The sequence below is a fragment of the Thunnus thynnus genome, chromosome 8, assembly GCF_963924715.1.
Source record: "Thunnus thynnus chromosome 8, fThuThy2.1, whole genome shotgun sequence".
NCBI lineage: Eukaryota > Metazoa > Chordata > Actinopteri > Scombriformes > Scombridae > Thunnus > Thunnus thynnus.
Genome location: NC_089524.1, coordinates 11,192,983 through 11,208,566, shown reverse-complemented (window position 1 = coordinate 11,208,566; position 15,584 = coordinate 11,192,983). Strand labels below are relative to the sequence as shown.

General features: G+C 40.1%; 1 protein-coding gene across 2 annotated transcripts in view; it reads right to left on the bottom strand.

Moving 5' to 3' along the window:
- hmcn1 (hemicentin 1) overlaps window positions 1–15,584 on the bottom strand; it is an 86,808-nt gene that overhangs the window by 66,436 nt on the left and 4,788 nt on the right. For both annotated transcript variants that reach the window (XM_067596462.1, XM_067596463.1), the window contains exons 2-4: window positions 2,253–2,323; window positions 239–397; window positions 35–157 (exon numbers count right to left, since the gene is read on the bottom strand). In XM_067596462.1, the coding sequence (XP_067452563.1) occupies window positions 35–157; window positions 239–397; window positions 2,253–2,323 (353 nt within the window). The remainder of the gene's footprint in view (window positions 1–34; window positions 158–238; window positions 398–2,252; window positions 2,324–15,584) is intronic.

Genomic DNA, 15,584 nt, shown 5'->3' with positions numbered 1-15,584 from the left:
CGTAGCTCCAAATTTCTGTTCAGTCTGCTCTTACCTCATTGACTTGTTTCTTGTCTAGATGGAAGACCTGCCCAGAGCTGGTGGAGGCGATCTCTTCATAGGCCTTGTAACCAATGTGACTCCTATCATCGCAGTCTCCCGTCAGCACAAACACCACCTACACACACACACGTATAAAAATGTGATCCCTCTGACTCTGAATCTGTGTCCAACAGATTGCAGAAAGTAATATCCAAACCTGTGACTGTTTCTGCTGAATGAGCTGAAGGACTTCATGGGTCAGCTTGTAATCTTTGGAACGGGCATCTGTGAAGACGTAAATAAAGGATCCTGGCAAGGAGATCTCCAAAGCAATTTTAATGGCACCAATGCTCATCTCTGGACAGTCCCCACCTCCCTGAGAATGAGAATGGCATCATCAGCAAAAGGTGTACATGTACATATGTGTGTGTGTGTGTGTGTGTGTGAGCCACCAACACAGTTTTCTGAATGTTCCAGTAAATATGTTACTGATAGTTTGAAGTTGAAAAAACCTGTCTAGTGGTGGAAATCATAAATACATTTTGTTCCAACGATACTGACAGGGAAAACAAACATAATAGGCTCAAGAAAGTATGTCTGACAGTGTGACTGTCTCCAAGTAATCTGCGTTGCTTTTGCAATCGCTGCCTAGATTATGTTCACAGGCAACGTTTTTTCAAATGAATGAAGCACTACATAAAATATTACTCCAAAATCACACAAGGGAAGTTGGACGTACAAGACGTCTTAGGCAACAGTTTTAGGCAACAAAAACACTTTGGTTAAGGTTAATGATCATTTAAATGTTAAAAAAACATGTTGTGCTTCAAATCATTGTGGACTTTTTTTTACTGTATTAAACCAAGACCATCTTTCTCTACCATAACCAAGTGCTGCCATTGCCTAAACAAAACCATAAAAAGTTGATGCTGTAAAGCAAGATAGGATGAAAAAAAGAACTACATCATCTCTGAACATTTCACTCATATGTTCAGTATCAATATTTCTGCAATTTGCCTAATAGGTTAATTTACAACATTTTCTCATTATGTTGAGAGAAAACATAATTCAGCCAGCATTACGTTTCTAGCGAAACATACTTGCTGTTCCAATTTAGTAGTATATAAAGGTAATTTCTAGGAGGCAGGATTGGGCTGGTGGGGTCAAAGAGAGATGTCGTCTGAAGCATTCCAGCAGGCACATGTCTGTCCATCTGATGGGTTCAATAGTTAGCTTGGATACATCAAGAGAAACATCTGGAATGGAGTGACCCATGATTTTAGGCCAAGGAAGATGGAAGAGACAGGCATCCTGTCTCTTCTTGTACCCCATCATTTCCCCTCTTGCCAAAAATCTACTCCCCCATTCCCCTATTGCCCCCAGTACTAACCTTGACAACTCCCCTGAGCACTTTTGTTCTTGTGGCTCAAAAATATGAAGTGTTGCCTAACAGCACCTCCTTTAAACACAATGGCGTTGATGTCAAACGAGAATCTTTTCCATCCACTCAGGCCAAAACCTCTCCAGGAGTTGTGCAGGTGAGGAGGTGAGGTGAGGAAAAACAGACTCAGGAATGAAGCAGCGAGCGAGAGGAAACTGGATCTCTTCCATGCTACGCACCAGATTAACAGGAGCACATGCCAAGGATGCACAGACACTTGCCAAAGTCTTTCTTCAAAGGACAGACCTCTGAAGGATTCTTGTCTCTGTCTGTCTCTTTGTCATATTGACGCATGAAGAGTACTTGTTTTGCACTAGTTCTGCATTACTGATGTGGTACACAACAAGAGTCCTGCGCAACTTCCTTTCTCTTGCCAAGTGATTAAACAAAAATTTGAACTTGGCAGCACTTTATTAAGCTGTCTGGCCATTGTGTGTTTTTGTTTATACATTTGTTTGTAATGGTGCAGGAAGGAAAATAAACATGGGATGAAGAAGAGCATAATCATCAACAACACTGAGGTCAACATATGGCCATGGTCTTGAACGGTAGACCCCCCTGGTTACGTTACATGGAGGATGAAATTCAATAATTGCATGTCTAAAAGTGGAGAAAATTAAATTATTGTTTGAGGCATCTTTCATCATCTATTTTAGACTAACTGATGAGACACATGTAAAACTGACTAGCGTGGCTACAATCTGCTGCTTTTATCAATGCCAGATGACCTTAGCGTCCAGGCTACTGCTGCTGTTCCCTCGGTCTGATGAACGTGACCTGCCGAACCCACCTGAACATACAGCTCTCTCAGCTCATACTGGAACTTCTTAGGGTCTGTTGTGATTGTTACAGGTCCAATCTCTGCAAAGAAACAACAGAAAGAAGCTCTGTGATTAATAGGCCACAGGCTGAAGTCTGCATCAGATGAAAAACTGAAAGCACTTTTGTTGCCTAAATTCTTCTCATGAGCCAAATATTAGTTTTGGCATATGCTTACGGATGTTCAGATTAAAATGTCACAATATGAACTGCAGTAAAGAGAGCTTCAGGAAAGGAGATATATTTAATAAACATGGAATGGGAGAGAAGGAAATGTGAGAAAGAGCAGTCAAACAAGTGATAAAGGAAAATATTAAAGCAATGATGAAATGGTTTTAAATACAGATCAGATATAATGACTTTGAAGATGTGTTGGTCTATATTTCCCTCTCCTGTTCAAACATCAGTTGCACTACACGCTGCTTTTGGACTGATAAGAAAACTGAGCTCTGGAAAGACTTCAATCCCTTCTGTCACTGATGTTCCAAAGTGTTATTGTCTACAGCTTGAATAGGAATGTAGATAAGATATATTATACTGCACAACAGAGCAGATAAAGGGCACAACTGATAAAGTCCATACTGACTGGGCATAAAAAATGATTAGTTAAAAAACGCTGCAGTAAATAAAACACAGATTATGTAGTAATGGCACGACTGAACTGGATTGAATGTTTGATTGATGGAAAGTTCTAAAAATTGTCAGTCGCCCCAAATGAAAACATCAGAAAGTGTGGAAGGAAGTTTCAGATGCTGTTTGACGATCGAACAAGCACTTTGTGTGAAGCATACTGACCCCTTTACCATCCCACTGAGATTACTCAAGCGCCTACTTGTGGCAAACATTCAAACAGAATAAACCAAACTATACAGTATATATGAAGAAGAACGGACTTCAACTGGGTGTCTGGACTCATACATTATGTTTACATCTAAGGAATCTTGTGGTCCTTCTGTATATTCCTTTATATCACCTATCCACTCACCTTTGCACCTACCACATTAATGCTCCATAAAAGCAACATCAAAGTTCCTCAATCGTTTTCCCTCTCTACTCCTGCCTCTCCTATTGGCTCCTCTCTGGTTCCTCTCAGGAAGACGTTTCAACTTAGAAACTGTTATATTCTCATGTCAATGTCTTCCCAGACTCTGACCTAAGTAAAGCCATCTTTGTCTGTAGTGCATTATAAAAGTATCACACCACCACCACAGAGCAACAACATGGCCTTTGCTCTGTACCTCTGCCAGTGTTGGTAGTCACTGCTGTTTCTCAGCTTTCTTTGTTCTATCCGTTAATGAGCTGCTAAGCCCGTTCTTGAGTCAAACTGTGTGACTTCAGCCACTGCAGCTGTGCTGTGGAATGAGCCTGATGAGGGGCTGCAAAAGCACACACATGTAGACACACACACACACACACACACACACACATGCACACACACTACAGTTCTGCACATGCAGCAGATTGGAAAACAAGGGTTCCCTTGTTGGAGAGAGGGCAATTACAAAGGATCCCTGACTTTTGAAAAAGGATACAGTTTAAACTACTTTACAACAGTCTTCAACTTTGTCTTGAGGCCAGGACCCAAATGAGAAATTTAGATGTTAAGTGGAGTGCTGAGGCTGCTTAAACATACTAGTAGTATTAACATTGAGAACTTTTTATTCCTCTTCTCTCTCATAAGATCAAACATTCAAAGTTTTTGAATTTGACATAACTCATAACCGCATGCAATAAGGAATCAGAGGCATTTTCTTTACATTTCTTCTTGAGAACCACTCCACAAGCACTTCCAATTTCTATAATCACATGCACAAAGATGCAAGAAGTCTTTTTTCCGAGTGACCCAGATTTTGGCATCCTTGTGAATCCTCAAGGTGGAGAGAAGGAACATTTGCAGCGATCAGAGACGCTTTTTAAAACTAACATGGAAATGTGTTTGGCCGCTCTGAAAGGAACACGGATCTCAAGCCAAACTTTGCAGAGATGGAAAAGCTGACATCTCTTTCCTTATGGGAGAAGTTCCCATGGCTGTTGTAAGTATTCTTTAGACTATTTTGGCTACAGTGCCCCAAACCAGAGCCACCCTCCTTGCACCAGCACTGTGGAAAACCATAGCTAATGCTCATGACCTCTAAACATTATGAGATGAAATAAATCTCTTTAAACTCTACTTGTGTAATGATCTCTGACTCTGACATAGTATTAAGATAATGATTCCACTGCTGTTCAGTGTTACCTTTCTCTTTAAATGTGCATCTATAGACATTTGGAGACCTAAAAAAAAAAGCCTGTGTGTTCTTTTTCAGTGCCACTTAACCAATTAAACAGTTACAAACATTTATGCCTGGGAGCTTCCCACCAGTACTTTGTTGTCAAACATATTTTCCCTGCCTTTCATTTCTTGCGCAAAATATTTGTATATTTTATGAAATCCCCATTGCACAAAATATCAGTAACTTTTGAGGCAAATTGATAGATTTATTTTGGTTAACTTAGTAGGCTCTGGATAAAGATCTTCCATCTTGAGTTTTATAGATAAAACGTGCGACTGCCACAAAGGAAATACTTTTAATGCTTTCTCTGTGATGACAAGGAACACATAAGTGGCACGAACAAGGCCAAGTGAATGAACTCAGAGTGAAAGAATGCTTGCAAGTCTGACAAGAAGAACAAAACAACAAAAGACAGAAAATGACCACCACAAACAAATCACATCGAAGGTCTGCATCTCTTCCTGTTTTCTTAATCTGTTAGTAGTACAAGTTGTTGACACAAGCGGACTGGAAGTAAATCATCCAAACAAATGACTCCAGGTCCCACCTTGGTATTCTTAAAGCATTCATCTGTAATGCCAGCTGTTAAAGCATGTATCCGCAAATCCCGAGTGAGCTTAAACACAGAAAGAAGGTCTAATGGGATGGAACAAACTGGGCAATTGTCCAAATGCAATCTCAGTTTCAACTCCTCTGACATTCAGGCTTAAGCTAATTTGCTGGGAATCACACGTGCATTCACTGTGGAGTGAGTTTCTCTTTCCTTAAAACATCAGCAGCGAGGAATTCAAAGGCCATCACATTGAAAGGTCACAGACGTTAATGTCTTCCAAGAAAATAAATTCTGAGCTTTGGCAGGAATATATAAGACACAAGGTTTCACAAGCTGCTACATGACAGGCAATTGACAGAAACATTGTCAAATTTGTTCTATGTATCACTGCCTTTTCTGCAAAGTGGTGACCATGATATGATTTGGCAGTTTGGGAAAGTTTTGCTCTTTATATCCCCCAAAGCTTGCATCCTCTAAGACCTTCTGCCACAAGAGTTTATAAAGCAGAGACAACAATCACGTGTATAGTCTACAGCATTTGTTTTCATTTTTTCTTTCTTAAGGGCAAAAAACCTGGATGTTCCTAACTTGCAATTACTCCAGTTTATAAAAGCCTAAAAGAGCTCCAGAAAACCAGTGCTGTGACAATACAGACCAACGGCAACCAGAAAAACTCCTAAACTGAAACTTAATCAATACCAGCAGCATTGCAGTCAAAAAGGGTTGGGTTATTTTCCCTATTTACAGTCACCAGTTCATTCATGGTTCAAGATTTTTATGAACAAAATGCGCAACCATTATTTTCAAATTGATTTAATGAGCCAACGTATGTTGGACTAGTGTAAGATTACTTGAACAACAGTCTAGTAAAGTAGGTTTGATGCTTTTCCTCGTCCAACAAAAGACAACAGGTTGTTTTCTGTTTGTGCAGCAGAAGAAATCCTAATAAACATGGAAATCCTTCTTTCTTTCTTCTTCATACGCATACACACATTCAAATGCATGTATTCTGTAAAGTTACACAACATGTAGCTGTTACAACACTTAACGGCAAGAGAGGCTGTAAACACACACACACTGCTTTCTGTCATTCTGCTGATTCAGGGTAAAAATCTGCCAGAGTGAGAGTGGCTGTCATCCCGACCGTCAGCTATGGGGCATAATTCACTTAATCAGCCCCACTGAGAAAACACATGTGAAACAGCACACTGTGCAATTAGCGTCGAGCACTTAACATACGGAACAAAGGTGCACACAGGTTTTCAGACATATATGTGTTAAGGAACATAAGTGAGTTAAGGAAAATGAGTGAATTTACAATCCTAACACACATATGCACAAACAAATACAGTGTAGTTAAATATGTCATCAACATAAGAGTTCTGTGATTATCTCAGTATGAGTACATCACTACTAATAGATTGCAAACATATGTTATGTCTCTGTTGGGAATACAAAACTGAAAAGGTGCACTGCATACAAAAAAACAATGTGCTGTATTTAATTGTTCACATTCTTTCTTATGAATTGTTTCTTTCAGTCAGGGGAAAGAAACCAGGGGAAGTAGCCCCTTGTTAGCTTTTCCTGTCTTTCTGTTTGACACAGATCTAAATCCCTAATTAAATTTGTTCAAATTGGCCAGCTTCACTCAGACACCAGTGGTGAAATCAGCCTGAAAGATTTTCCCAAACAGGAAACTGCAGCCTTGTGAAAGATTAATTCCTGCATTACCATATGTGTTGGCTATTTTAAAAGGGAAAGCATGGTGTAGAGGAAGTGGTTTGACCCTCTGACAGGATAATAATGTCCATTTATTTCAAATAAAGTCTCATTATTTCTGGCGTTTGACGGTGACACAACCATGTCTTCACTATTACAAAATAACCACAATTGTGGCACTGTTACAGAATCAGAAATGTGTTCTTTCAACACACTGAGTCACAAAAACAAAGCAGAATGCAACTATGAGCTACTTATTTTGCTATTTGTTCCCACTTCCAGTCACTATGATGTCAGAGAAAACTTTACAGACTAAACTATTGGAAATTTAGCATAGCGCAGCAGCCATCCGATAAACAGTCACTACTTCTAACTATTGACTCTTGATACTGCAGCCTCCAAAGACCAGCAGCCAACATAGCCTCAGGTCTGTCAGCATAAACAGGTCATACTTTGGATTGATTCAATACCTCTTGTACTAATTGTTTATTTCGGTCTCAAATGTTTTAAGTCCACAAGCTGCACAATATAAGCTTAATCTTGTTTTGACTTTTCTGTCTTCCTGTTTTGCCCTTGTTTTTTCATCACTACATTTTTTTCTTTCCTCTCACACCTTTCTATGTGTCTTTCTATTCTTTCCTTCTCCCTCTTTTCTTTCTTACCCCTGCTCTTTCGCCCTCCCTGTAAGATGTCACCAGCTGGCATCTAATGACTGAGCTTTAGCCCCGAGCGACAGAGCTGACTACAGGCTTGATTTCAAACCACCACAGACTGAACTTGTGATGGAAACTTCCCAACTCCCAACAACCAACAGAGAGAAGGACCACCAGGCAGTTACAGCACTGCCTCTCTTGTTTCACTTCACTTCACACAATTGGATGTGTCTCAAGATGATGGGCCACAAACCCACAGATCTCCATTAATGACAGTCATGAGTTCAAATGATCTCAAACAGCCATTTGCACACAAACATATAGTGGGACCAAACTGATGAACACACCGCACACAGGCGTGTAATCCCTCACAGATGCACTGCCTGATGGGGAGCGTGTTCCAGAGACAGATGACAGCCCTGAATCCTCCCCCAGTCATCCATATGACTGGTTAACTCGTGCTGGAGACAGAACACAGACAAGGATGCAACCCGGGGAGAGCTCTTAATTAAGTGTGTGACGTGTGTGACGTGTGTGCCATGTGTGCTTTGTGTGCGTGTCTATAAATTTATGACAATCATTTATGGGGACGTGTGGTTCTGTGGTGTGGCCATTCATGCAACTATAGAAAAAGAGCAACCTTGCAGCAAAGGGAAATCCCTTTATCTATGTTTGAGTGTGTCAGTGCATATTAATCTGTAGGTGTGTTGGAATTAATAAGAAGAAATGCTGCTGTTGATATCAGTGATGGTAAGTGTATCCACATTGTCTCCATCTCATATCTTTCCTATCCCTCTTCTCTTTCCAGTAAAGGAGAAATATTCTATCCTAATAAACTGAGTTAATTGTAAGAGTCAGTTTTTCAAGTAAATTTAATATGATACAATTCATATTAAATTCCATATAATGTATAATTGCCTGATAATGCAATATCTAATGTTAGATGCAAACAATGCTTTTCTCTCTTTAACTTCAAACTAAAGTTATATTACTTCATAAAATTATATTCTACTGTAACGTAATAGTTTCTCGATGTTAAACTCTTGACAGCTGCATCTTACGAAAATTATCTGAGGAAATAACTGTCGTGCTCAACTGATGATTTAAGAAAGATGCAGGCTATCTGTCAACACTGGCCATCTGTGAACTATTTTTGCTTAAAGGTCTTCACAAACATTATCTAAAAGTCATACACGCATAATAGGCAGTGTTAAGGAACGGAATGAGGAACTGATGTCGGCTTGTTAATGTGTACTTTTTGATGCTCCGTTTACATCTGGTCTGGGAAGCGGTGGGGTCAGAGGCAATGATCACAGTGGACCCTTCAAAGATCTCTTTTGTGTGAGATCCACATCACGTGTTGGCAGTCAAAACCTTTAGCCTAATTCTCACCACAAACTTTATATGAGCGAATGTGATGTGTGGATTTGTGAATTTCTACAAAGAAAAACTTAAAAGAGTGAGTTGAATGCGATCTGTCTGTGTGGTTGGGTCACTGCCCAGACTCTGCGTCTGATTACCAGCCACAAAAGAAGAATGTAGATGAGTACGCAGGGAAGCGAGGGCAAAAGTAAGTGAATAATTTATTGTTCGAAACAAGACTGAAGACTATTTGGCAAGATTTATGTGTCACTGTCTTCTGCATTGCCTCCAGAGGACTAGATTCACTCTAGTACATTATGTCTTCATGCAACAAGAGTGATGTTGAGATAGATTTTTGCATGTTGGGACATAAAATGTATGCTTTATTCGTCAATACTGTATGTTTACAGTTTGTACTGTGTAATAAACAATTAATGTATCCATAGTCCAGTATGTATTCAAAGAGAGTAGAAGGTGTCATATGCTGTACAGACTGTAAAACCCTTTGAGCTAAATTTGTGATTTGTGGCTGCAAAAATACAATAGACTTGACTTGACCTAGTAGAGATGAGATGTATGTGCTCCTGTATGCGATTCAAAGAAAAGCACCACTAGGAGGAATGAGTTATATTTTCTCAGACCTCGTCTGACCTCGTGTCTTCATGCTTCACTTTTGACCTTAACGGTTTGTCAACCGTGCTCTTGAACTCCGGACATGGTCTGGACAGGGTAACCAATACATAAATCCATCTGGAGCACATTAGTTTAACTCATTTTCCTGTGTTTCAGTTATTTCATTATAGTCAACAGTTTTTTTCACTTGACTTATTTAGCAAAATTGTTACTTTACAGTGATATTTAACTTTAGTTTTAGCTCACTGTACTCCACAAAAAAATACACTGAGCATTTTGAATTTGCGACAGCACTTCTCAAAGCAGATGTTCCACATAACAGACCATTTCAACAAATAACAGACCAATTCAACAAATAATGTAATTGCCTTTCAGTACTCTGTAGACTCTTCTGGCCATAGAAGCTTTATCGAAACCACAACACTGCAGCCTGTTATGTCTACAGCTTTTCAAAGTTATGCTAGGTCAGGCATTGTTGATTATATTTAAAGCTTATCTGTCTATGGACATCTTTGAATCCAACTTTATAAAGGCAATGAAGGTGTATTTTGAGATTAGTCAGAATTTTCAATTAATGTCTCGTCTGGTTTGTATTAATATTATCCCATACAGCTCTCATTTATCTACAACCATCAACTTGGTGGCTCAGGTCCATTATTTGCAATCATGACCTCTTGCAAGTAACATTGGGCGAGACGTTTAAAAATGGTGTAAACACAAACAATGCTGCGTAAGCCTCAAAGGAATGAGACTGAGGGCGAACACATGTTGTCAGAACTGTGTTGTTAATTCCTTGCTCCACACCTCCCCACTTTTTTAACATAAGGGCACTCATTTGTCTCAAACCCTTCACTTAACCTTTTGCTGTTTCTATCAATAGTGATTGATGGTGGGGTTTCTAGGTCAAGTCGTAATGAATCATCCTAAATGTGAAATACAAAAACAAAAAAACTTGTGGTCATAAGTCCCGGTGACACCATTGCACGGTTATAACAACAGCTTACAAAAGCAACCTGCTTAGAGAACTAACCGCACCCCTGATGGGCTGTGTTGTGCAACATCTCCCTTACCCATAATGCATCATTGCAAAGAGGTAAGACAGATGTTCATTTCATTGCCTTGACAACTTATTAAAGATGAGAGAGAGGGCTGGAGAAGAGGATGAAAAAAGACAAAGCTGTGGCTTAGAGAGGCATCAGCCATCTAAATGCTTCTCACTGAAAGGGCACAAAACTGGCACAGACAGCAAACACACTGAGAAATGTGCTGTTTGTGTCATTTCTACATATGGTCTCCATTGCAGACAAAACGGCCAAAACCCTGAGACTTGGCTAGGTCCGATTCTATGATTCACTCTGAGAAGAAAAGTACTTTAGAATTAAATTTGGCCTTTTAATTGCCGGAATTGCATTAATTTATCTTAAAATGTAAGTAGGCGGTTTGAAAATAAATGGCAACAACCTCAATATTACAACCACAAAGCTGCAAAACTCATGACCATGTATTTTATGACTAATGGTGTAATCCCAGAGCGCTAAAAAGTTACTGAGTGGTGTTTTCTGTTTGGTGTGTTTTTGTTTTACTGAGGAAATTCTAATTATGCATGCTGAAGCAGACAGAGAAACCTCAGATGCAGCAGATCAGCACTGTCGACCACACACAGAAGCACACTCAGATGTCTGAGGCAGTGATTTTCAGCCAGGGTGCCACAGCACACTAGAGCTGCCTCAGATTGCCCCAGGTCTGTTGTGGAAAACTTGATTATTTTGGCCTTTCGAGGTTGTCAAGACAGTTGACCAGGAGCTCAGCACGTGTTTGTCATGAGTTTGACACAGAATGCCAGGTTCATCAAAACAAACTCAGTTTCACACTAAAAGTGATGCTGCATTCATAAGCATTGAACACAGTGTGTGTTTTATTCTGTAATGTCTCCACACCTTATTGTACAGAATGCAGAAATAGTGCTAGGGCATAAAATATCTTGGGAAACACTGGTCTAAGGTGGTCTCCACCACTGAGGCATGGAGATGGGATGTCATGATACATGACTTCCCCTACACATACCCCTCAGAAGTAGGGGCCGAAGGTCACTGAAAGCCTGACCTTCAGCCTTGCAGCCTGTAATTCCCTCAACATTTGTCGGATTCAGAGACGTTTTCCACAGCCACAAACCACACCGACCTTCACATTAATCAACATCCTTAGACGACTTGAGACACCTTGTTGTATCATCTCAACTTCTATCCCTTGCCTATAACCTTTTGTCCTTTCCTCTGGTCCAGACACATGGACATGTCACCAGTTTTGCAGCCTTTCAGGGAATGCTTCAGCACTACACACCATGCTTCTGTGGAGGTGGAGGAGACCTAAAAAAGGAAAAGAATATACCTGCAAAATTCAATACTGAGGAGGGAAAACAAAAATGCATCAAGCACAATACACTGCACATTGGTCAACACTGTCACTGTCCAATTATAATCCTTCATGGCAAAACAACAAAACCGTTAAAATTGTTCAACTTCATCCATTGTGACCAATGAGATCATCTATTTTTGTAAACAATGCACGCGCTCACTTCAGAGTTCATACTGTCGCTGAAAACTTCCTGCTCATTATTCGCTGTAAACTTGTGGTTCTGCGATACTAAGATCATTAACCTTTTACAAGGATGTAATTCCCTGCTTGGTCTTCTTGGTAAAGTAAATCTTGCCAAGTAGACAGAATTTAATTACAGTAGCGATAATTTATTTTTCTGGCCACTTGGAGGCGACGTAATGAGGCGTAAACACAACACTGATATATAATCACCTCATAAAGTCGTTGTGGCAAACAACAACTTTAGAGTCATGTTTGGAGTCATGTTTCTTGCCACCTGACAAATTTAATGTTCCAATGTTCTTTCTCTTTTTAGCTCTGTTTTAGTCGCCACCAATTCCTGAGTGAATTATCTGTCTGTCTATTCGCTAAATGCTTCACAATGTTCTCCAGATGATTGCTAATTTAAAATTGTCTAGACGCTAAAACGTTACGTAGAGCTGAGAGATACTGCAGAGTTGCTGCAAAAAGAAAAAAAAAAATTCTCCGTGATTTGTCACAACGAGCGACTTCCTTCACATTACACATTTGATCCATTGTTAATATAAAGGTACTGATTACTGCAGCTTTAAGGCTTCTAATCTGTAAAAGAAGAAAGAAAGAATCAAACAAATTTCAAATAAACAAAAGAAAAGCTTGGCCATTAATGGTTCGAGAGTAAATGTCACTTTACACACGCCAGTCCCATGGCTGAATCCTTGCATGTGTTTCAACTAAAGTGTACATGGACAGCTTACACAGTATTGTATAAAAACACAGCCAACATGAGGTCACTGCATACCAAACCATGGGAATGTTCAACTTTGGCAACAGATCTATATGGAAATAAATCCAATGTTTTCCAAATTAGTCCTCCAGACACCAAAAGTATGATGTAAAACAATGAAATCAAATGAATCTGTGCTAAAAAGTCTTTTAGAAAAAAGGTTCCCTTAGTAATAATGTCTAGACATTGATCTTCAGGGTCTAAATTGACTATAAAAGTGCTGATTTGAGAAAAGCCCTCATTGAATGGGCAACAGTAAAAATGCTGAGGTTGCTGCTTATTATTATGGGTAATAAAGTACTAAACATGCTGACTGGCAAATACTAATATACAACATAGTGTACGTATGTCTGCAGCTGGTATAGTTGGCAATAGCAGCTGGAAATTGTCCACTTGGATTCCAGGGCAGTGACTATGAAAGACCGGTTTGAGACCCATGCGTTTGTTGTAGAGGTATAAAAATTGGTCAGTATAATGATCAGATCATAACTATATCTTAAAAATCTGGATGTGGTCCAAACCATCTCCGGCTACTACACTTTTACAGCAGTGGACATGACAAACTGTAAGAAACAGCATTAAAAAAAGCAGCTCCCCACCAGCGAAAAGGCAACCAGCGGCAGCTGTTATCAAAATCACCTGACTTGCCCCGGGTGTTTCGCTCTCACAAATAAATGGATTTGGAGTGACTGGCTGCTTATGCTGTGGACACATGGTAAGAGTTAGAGACAGGTCAGGTAAACATGTCTGCCACAGAAGAGGAAAAACACATCTCAGACATGCAGCAAAACATGCGTTTGTGACAAATTAAAATCCATAAACACAGTTAGTGGTCAGATTCCTCTGTGATGTGAACTGCCAACAAAACACAGTTCAGGTTCAATTTCTCAGATCTAATTTAACATCAGCACATGTTTTATGAGGCAGATGACTTTCTTCTTTCAGCAACAAGCAATTGTGTAATATTCCCAAGGTTTTACAGCATTTAATCAACTTGTCTTTTAATTTCCTTATTCTGCCAAGATGAAAAAAATGTTCAGTTTCACTTCTTAAACTCCTCTTCTTCCTCTCTTTGTTCTTTAAACCTCAACTCACTTCCTGAGATTAATCTTTATGTCCTACCTAATAACTGCATTCTCACTGTGTTTCTTCACTTCTTGGCTACTGCAGCGTGCTCCATGTTCTCATTCATGCTCAGACAGTTACCCAAAAGATGCTGCAACACAAACAAAAATCCAGCCATGAAAGGTCAAGAGGATATCGGTGAGAGCCCAGACAGTGATGTCTGAAGAGCCCTGAAGGTCACAACCAGGTCATGTGAACCTTCAGGACCTCAGGATGAGGCTTGGAATTCAACAGGGTTTGGAAAATAAATCCAACGCCTAGAGGGAAACAAACCAGACTTGGTCGTAAGTACAAAGTAACAGAAATGTTTAACAAATGGGTCATTTATTCCAAATGGATTCATGTCAACTGGTGCATCTAAAGGTCAACTACCTGTGACTTTTCTAAACACCAGCAACATCCTTTATCGGTAATTAACCTTAGAATCTCCTAAGCTGTCATATATAAACTTGCCCACAGGAAAGCAGAATGGACAATATTTTAAAGTGTTCCTAAAGCAGCCCTCAGGTATGAACTGCCTTACAAGATGAAAGGGGGATAACCCCTGAGTACCAATTACAAAGTCAAATGGAGTTGAAAACGATTGCGCTAAGAGCACCTCAGGGCACTTCAGAAGGTGTATGTACAGTCCTAAAAATTAAAGACCATTTTAATATTCCAGAGTAGGACTATTAGAACATGAAACACACAGATACACACTGCAGTCTGCTGCACTCTTCTCTTCCTCTAATTCTCCAAAATCTCCACCTCTCTCTCTTTTGACATTCCTGCCTAATAGGATCATTATTGACTCTGTCCAGCTAAACGCAGGCTCCTTGTAATCTCACACGGGCGGGGTGGTTCAGACAAAAAACGGCTGCTCTGAAAAGAAGAAAACAAAGGGAAAAGGGGATGGTGGAAAAGGACTCTGAACACCAACAAAGGGAGTTCTGAGATGAGCGCCTTTGATCATGCAGAGGAGGTAGAAGGTATCCCGTCATCTCCTCTCATCACTCTGTGCCCAGGCCTTGCTCCATCTCCTTCTAACTGAAGATAACTGGCAGGAAAGGTTAGCAAGGTAGACCTCTACAGTGCCCATAGAGTCAGAATCCTGAGTCTGAACCACTTGATGTGAGCAAGCTTGAAGTAGACAGACATCACTCAGTAAGCCAATCAATCAGTCTATCACTATGAGGTTTAGTGCTGACTTTAAATGTGTTTGGTATAGGAATTGTTTTTCATAAACAGCCTGTCAATATGATCCTAAATATAAAGTCTGGGCAACCAAGGAGTGGCATGTCCTTGCCTGGCCAGGGCAGTCACCTGACCTCAATCAAATGTGTTTCACTTGCTGGAGACCAAACTCCCCAAAACAAAAAATTGGAGATCCCTCCACGGCAGTTCTGGCAGAGCATCAACAGTGAAGATACTAAATGGGTCACAGACTTCAGCCAGTCGTTGGCTGAAGGGCTTTGCAATTACCGTATTTCCTCAAATAAAAGACAGTACTCAATTAAAAGCCGGCTGCAACACTATATGAGCATGGTTAACCAGGGTAACCAGGGAAACTTGGCTAAGCTGGCTAGCATACATCCATGAGCATGCTACCGGCATGCTGCAGCTAAGTGGTGCACTGCCAAAATGT